Consider the following 6,545-nt stretch of genomic DNA (forward strand, 5'->3'; position numbering starts at 1 on the left):
TATTAATTTCTTTTTTTTCTGTTGTTTTACCCGGTGAAATCCAGCTTAGATTTTTATCAGAGACCCTTCAGCAAATGTCTGTGAACACGCCTACCTTCACAGGAGAAAGCTACTATGTTCAATAAAGGGAAAAATCATTCTTGCATATTTCTCTTCACCTTTCATTCATGCACAGTTGCTGGAGTTAACAGAGAACTACACACCAGAAGTATCTGAATATAAGGTGAGGAGAGTCAGCCTTGATGAAGTCATTGTTCTCATAACCTAACAGCGTAGCTGAATAAAACATCAAAGCTTGTTCTAGTGAATTCCTTATTCCTCAAACCCTCTACATGTACATCAGGAGGGAACGATTATCAACTTTGACCCAACAACCAAACAGATTGAGCTGGAACTTCTTAATGCCTCGCAAGGTAAGAGCTGTTTTTTTTTTTTTTTTCTATTATTGTTTAACATAAACAATAATAAAACCCCTCTCATCTCTCTTGTACTTCCCCTCTAGCTCCTGCTGAACCAGGCAAGTTTGACCTGGTCTATCAGAATCCAGATGGCTCAGAAAGAGTGGAGTACGCCGTACAGAGAGGATCTTCGGTAAGCTGCATGACCTTCCATAGATGTGTCCATGGCAGTAATAAAGTGTCTTAGTTTGGTATGATTAAATTAATATGCAATCTGCTCATTTAACATCTGTTGTTAATGTAACCACATACTATACCACAAACAAGTCAGATAAAGTTCACTTTTTCATTCATTAATGATTTTTTTTAATACCCAATTTCCTGTCTGGTAATTGCTTATTTTGTAGACTTCATGATGTTTCAGTGACTGTCAGTAAAGTTTGCTTGATAAACCTTTGAGTATGTCTTGAATAAATTCTTTATTCTACTGCGTTCTTCACTGTCTCTCCTGCAGGTTATGGAACGTTGGGACTCTCTGCTGGAGCCAAGACTCATCATTTAAACATGAAAACTTGCATTCACTTTGTTTATTAAATGAAATAAATTTGTTTTTATTAAAGTTAATTTATTGGGATTTGTTCTTTTCTGGATGTATTTTATTTTGTATATTGGTGCTGTGATGACTGGTTTTCTATAAAATTTTTATAAATGAAATCTTGCATCCTGAATTCTGATTATATTGTTAGTTTTTTTTTCATTTTTGGTAGATATCTATATATAAATTGTGTTAACAATAAAGGAAGACAGGAAGGTTGATTTGGTGCAGTATGTATAGTATCGACTTGGACACGTCAATATTTGTCAAGGACAGCCTTGATGTTTGACATTTTAAAACTTGTTTTACTTCATTAATTGTATATTAGGGTTTAGGAGAGTATGTTGCAGTTTGTCTTTATTTCTCATGTCCCGTTTTATTTGTCATGTCAATCAGATGCAGAGGCAGAGAAACTGCCTCTGCAGCAGCTTGTTCGTGCAAATAATACTCTAGGTAAAAGTATTACCTAGAGTACAAGTCTAAACAGTTTGTGTCCAGGATGTGTGTGGTCTGCAGGAGTACTGAAGCCCTTTTCTTGACCTTAAACCTGTACAAGACCTGCCTTGCAGGAAGATCAGCCCTGATGCTGTTCCAGTGAACAGGACAGAATCAAATTTGTCACCAATGTTCTTTGCACTGAATCTGTATTGTTTTACTCTAAGGGCTTTAACAAATTACCTGATGTTAATATTTTTGGTGTTAAAAACAATTTGACATGTTTTCCATATAACCCACTGGCAAGGTAAAGTAACACACATCAGGCTAATCTCATTCTCAAATCATCTACAACAACTGAGGAAATATAGGTTACATTTAATTTCCCTCTGGGATTAATAAAGTTTTTTAATTAAACTCAATAAAGGTACTGATAATATAGTAATTAAAATACTGCTATATTTATAAGATTTTTTCTTTCAAAAACTTATTTAAAATAGTTGAATTTGCAATTTTTAATTCAGTGTAGTTTATCAAAACGTATTCAACATTTTGAAAATCATACCAGTTTTAGCCCGTTTTTGCTTGTAAATTTATTTCATAATGTGATAGAACCAACATGTTTACATTTTTTTTGTTTAATATTATCTGGTGGTAGGGTGTTATTTTTATTCTAAGTGATACAAATTAGTGAAGCAAATGGCCGTAACCTGTGTTTATAAAATAACACGATTAACTTTTTTTTTTTTTTTTTGTCCAATTATGTTCAGAACTGATACTTCTAAAAATAGCCAGCCACTCTGTTTTACACCACAGAAGAAGGCGGGTGCTGATACAAACACATCTGGGTTGTTGCTAGGCAGCTCATCGGTGACAGAATCCCTTCTGTTCAGATCGTGAGTCCTCGTGCTTTTCCGGATCCTCTCGCGTCCTCCGAGCATTGGATACGGCTGATGTCACAGGCAGCAGCGGCAGCGCCAGTTAGTCCGGCGGAGCTGAGGACTGGAAGGACGATGGCGATCGACAAAGCGACTCTCTTCAGTTAAGCCTGACAATTGAAACCATTATCAGAGAACCGCCAACAATGGAGAGGCAGGGGCTCCCCGACCAGGACCAGCTGCTGCAGTTTCTGAAGCGGCTGAAGGAGGTTTTTGATGTTTGTGACGAGGATGCTGACGGCTTCATCCGGGTGGAGCACTTGATGGACCTTGGGCTTCAGTTCGGTCAAGGAGACGAGGTGAGCTGAGGAGAATGAAAGAGACAAGGTGGGCTAGTTGAGGATAAAAGACTCGCTAATGAATATTATTACTTTAAAAAGCATTCCAACATTTTCTCTGAGGCTAGTCGAAGAATAATGGAGTCTAGTGCTTGGTATCTAGACAGCCAGTCATAAACCATGACAGGTGCTGCTGGCTGGAGAGCTTCTAGCATCAGGAAGGTTGCGCGGGGCCCTTGACTTTGGCTTCGGGGACTACTTCCTAGCACCACGACGGTCTCAATGCTTGGTCATTTGTACTCTGTCCATAAAAAATGGAATAAAATTATGTTTTTTTGACTACAGATATGGAGGAGTCTGAGGACCCTGGACTGTCAGGGTCTAATTAATCACACTCCATGTAATCTTTGCAGGGTTCCCAGTATTCTGTCCTATTTTTTTTTTTATCATGCACCTCCTTATTAGTACACTGCTCAAAAAAATAAAGGGAACACTCAAATAACGCATCCTAGATCTGAATGAATGAAATATTCTCATTGAATACTTTGTTCTGTACAAAGTTGAATGTGCTGACAACAAAATCATCAATGGAAATCAAATTTATTAACCAATGGAGGCCTGGATTTGGAGCCACACACAAAATTAAAGTGAAATGTTCCCTTTATTTATTTTTTTTAGCAGTATATAACAATGGCACTGTTAGCATTAGGAATTAATTATATGCAGCCAGCCCTGTGAATCTGAGTACATTATAATGCAATTTATATTCTATTACTTTGCTCTTTTTCTTACCGTTACAACCAACCTGACTTCAACAGATTGTACCTAGTATTACCATGAGGTCAAAGGCAATGTTACTATTGTAGTTTATAGAATTGTTCAAACATTTTCTAGGTATGCATTTCAAGTTTCAGGAGAAAAACTGTTGAATGTTAAACTTCAGCTGATCTAATTAATTACCTGGTTCTGTTAGATTTCATGACATGTGAACACATTCTAAGCTCTGCAGTAGATTCTGCCATATTTTATACATTTCAGAAGTCATAGAAAGTTTATATATCATGTCATGGTATAATGTTATTCCCTCATCAAAAACATGCCTGGAGAGTTGCTTTGATTCTTTCATGCATGTTTGAGGAATCGTTCAAAGGCAACCAAGTGCTTGCTCTCACAAAACAGACTATTTCCACAAAGCTCCTCATTGGAGTTGCAGCCCTCAGCCGAACTTCCACCTCACAGATCACCACTTCCCCCCACAACCACACACAGCTCCTCCAGACTAAGCAGCAATTAGCAAACACCTGGTGGAACTGTTAGCCTGCTGAACTCATTACACAATTGACTTCTCAGTCCAATGCTCTTAAGAACAACGCTGAAGGGTCAGTGTCAGAAAGAGCAGGAGCTTCTTAAAGAGACAGGACTGGAACGGGCCGGTTTAATAAGAGAAACATGAAACACAGGGTGGATCTTTAACCCATCAGGAAGCCTGAGGCGTAGGGCTGAAGGACTGAGAACAGAGGTTATTTCAAAGGGACCAATAAAGCGAGGGGAAAGCTTACGATTGGATGATTTGAGATTGATGTCACGAGTGGAGAGCCAAACCTCTTGTCCAGGTGAATATGACGGTTCAGGGGTTCTCTTACGGTCAGCCCATCTGCGGTTTCCCTCGGCTGTCCGGTTGAGAGCAGCGTTGGTCTGTGTCCAGATGTGTCTGCAACAGTGGAGGTGATGGTGGACAGAGGTGACTGATGTTTGTAGCTCGTCTGAAGGAAACGGAGGGGGCTGACTCAAAAGGTGATAGGTCAGTGGCTGTTGTGTGCATACTCCACCCAAGGCAAGTGCACACTCCAGGATGAAAGGTGTGACGAACAGAGACAATGAAGGGTAGCTTCAAGCTCCTGGTTCAGACGCTCAGTCTGACCATTAGTTTGGGGATGAAACCCAGAACTGAGGATTACCTTAGCTCCAAGTGCAGTGCCAAACTCCTTTCAAACTCTAGAAACAAACTGTGGACCTCTGTCCGACAGAACCTCAGAAGGGATACCATGCAGACAAAACATGTTTAGTTAGAAGATGGGCAGTTTGTATGGCAGTGGGAATTTATTCATTACAGTGATTTGGTTTAAGGCTCTGTAGTCAATACATGGTCTGAGTGTTCCATCCTTCTTACGAACGAAGAAAAACCCAAATTAGTGAAGCAAATGGCCGTAACCTGTGTTTATAAAATAAGGTGAGGTTGATGAACGAATGATGCCAGCTGCAAGGGACTCACTGATTTATTTCTCCATGCTCTCCCTCTCTGGTTTGGATATGCTGTACAAACGGCTGGTAGGTAGTGGTGCTCCTGGAAATAGGTCAACAGCACAATCGTATGGACAGTGAGGCGGAAGAGAGAAAGCTTTAGACTTACTGTAAACCATGCGAAGGTCGTGGTATTCAGATGGTACACTGGCTAGGTCAGCTGGAGAGGGTTCATCTGCAGGATGAGAAACAACTGAGGGAAGAGCAGAATGAAGACACGATGATAGACAGTATGTGCTCCAGGACTCTACCCGGCCACTCCTCCAATCAAGGTGTGGATTATGGCAGAGAAGCCGTGGATAGCCTAGAATCACTGGGGACTGAGGTGAAGGGAATACAAAAAAGGTTATTACCTCACAATGATTTCCTGAAACTAAAAGCTCAATGGGAATTGTGCGATGAGTAATGACAGGTAAGGCTTTACCATTAAGTGCTGAAACCCAGACTGGGGCTGGAAGAGGAACGGTGGGTATCTGGAGTTGATTAACGAGGTTACCATCGATGAGGTTTTGTTCACAACCAGAATCTATTAAAACGAATATCTGAAAGGACTGATTACTTCTAATCAGGGAACATGATAGAGTTAAATGGGAAGCCTTCTTTGAGTTGCCCACCATTCTCCCGTAGCTAATGATGGGCCTTGTCTTTTGGCAGGTTCTTACAGTAAGCAATGTAGTGCCCTGTTTGACCACAGTAAAGGCAGGCGCCTGACCTCATGCATCGCTGCCGTTCTTCGGGAGTAAGTCTGGTTCTTCCTATTTGCATAGGTTCTTCAGGGATTTGATCTGTGGGGGTAAGATTAAATTCCACTCTGTTTGGGCAAATACTCAGTTCTCTCTTAGATCGGGTTCTGTCTCTGACCATATTGTCGATCCTAATAGCCATAGAGATTAGATCCTCTAATGAGCCTGGTTCATCTCGGTAAGCCAGTTCATCTTTAATGTTCTTGTTCAGAGCTTGTAGAAAAGCTCCCTTTAATGCCTCTGTGTTCCAACCAGAAGAGGCTGCCAGGGTTCTAAAGTCAATAGCAAAATCTGCTACAGCTTGACGACCCTGCTTTAAATTCCACAGCTTGTGGGTAATATCAGAACGTGATTCAGTATACCCAAATGTCTGTTTAAACGCGGACACAAACGAGTCATAAGTCCCCTGAAAAAAGACTTGTTGTCCAAACTTAGCCTCCGCCCATTTTAGCGCTCTTCGCCTTAAAAAACCAATAACATACGAGATCTTTGCAGCATCTGTCTGAAAGCCTTCGGGCGAAAAAGATACAACTAAAGAGCATTGTAATAAGAAACCTCCACATTTACCTATCTCACCCGAATAGGGCACAGGTGTGTGTAGGGAGACCTCTCTGAGACGAACGGACACTGGAGGTGTTTATGCAGGACTGGTGGAAGCGCAGGCTTGGGAAGGGAGTGGATCTGCAGCAGGAGGTGGCCCCACAGCGGGAGGTGGGCCAGCAGAAACAAGCTTTTGGTGAAGCTCCTTAGGCATTCCAGCAAATTGTTCTAAACGCTGGTTAGTATTCATTTGTTGATCGTATAAAGCAGGGGTCCCCAAACTACGGGCCGCCGGCCGGATCCGGCCCGCGGGCCGG

At 41.3% G+C, this 6,545-nt stretch overlaps 2 protein-coding genes across 3 annotated transcripts in view; both read left to right on the top strand.

Annotated features, from left to right (window-relative positions):
* coil (coilin p80) overlaps window positions 1–1,022 on the top strand; it is a 4,644-nt gene extending 3,622 nt beyond the window's left edge. Inside the window, exons 4-7 of one of the 2 annotated variants that reach the window (XM_007575633.2) lie at window positions 176–223; window positions 344–413; window positions 503–591; window positions 913–1,022. In XM_007575633.2, coding sequence (XP_007575695.1) covers window positions 176–223; window positions 344–413; window positions 503–591; window positions 913–960 — 255 coding nt within the window. In that variant the 3' untranslated portion in view covers window positions 961–1,022. Of the gene's footprint in view, window positions 1–44; window positions 224–343; window positions 414–502; window positions 592–912 lie in introns of those variants that run through there. The other variant, XR_001659179.1, reaches the window with a different exon arrangement.
* Window positions 1,023–2,250: 1,228 nt separating this feature from the next.
* Window positions 2,251–6,545, top strand: part of rab11fip4a (RAB11 family interacting protein 4 (class II) a) — an 18,314-nt gene continuing 14,019 nt past the window's right edge. Inside the window, exon 1 of the mRNA XM_007575634.2 lies at window positions 2,251–2,665. Coding sequence (XP_007575696.1) covers window positions 2,513–2,665 — 153 coding nt within the window. The 5' untranslated portion in view covers window positions 2,251–2,512. The remainder of the gene's footprint in view (window positions 2,666–6,545) is intronic.

This window comes from Poecilia formosa, unplaced genomic scaffold (assembly GCF_000485575.1).
Source record: "Poecilia formosa unplaced genomic scaffold, Poecilia_formosa-5.1.2 Scaffold383, whole genome shotgun sequence".
In the NCBI taxonomy this organism is placed as follows: Eukaryota; Metazoa; Chordata; class Actinopteri; order Cyprinodontiformes; family Poeciliidae; genus Poecilia; species Poecilia formosa.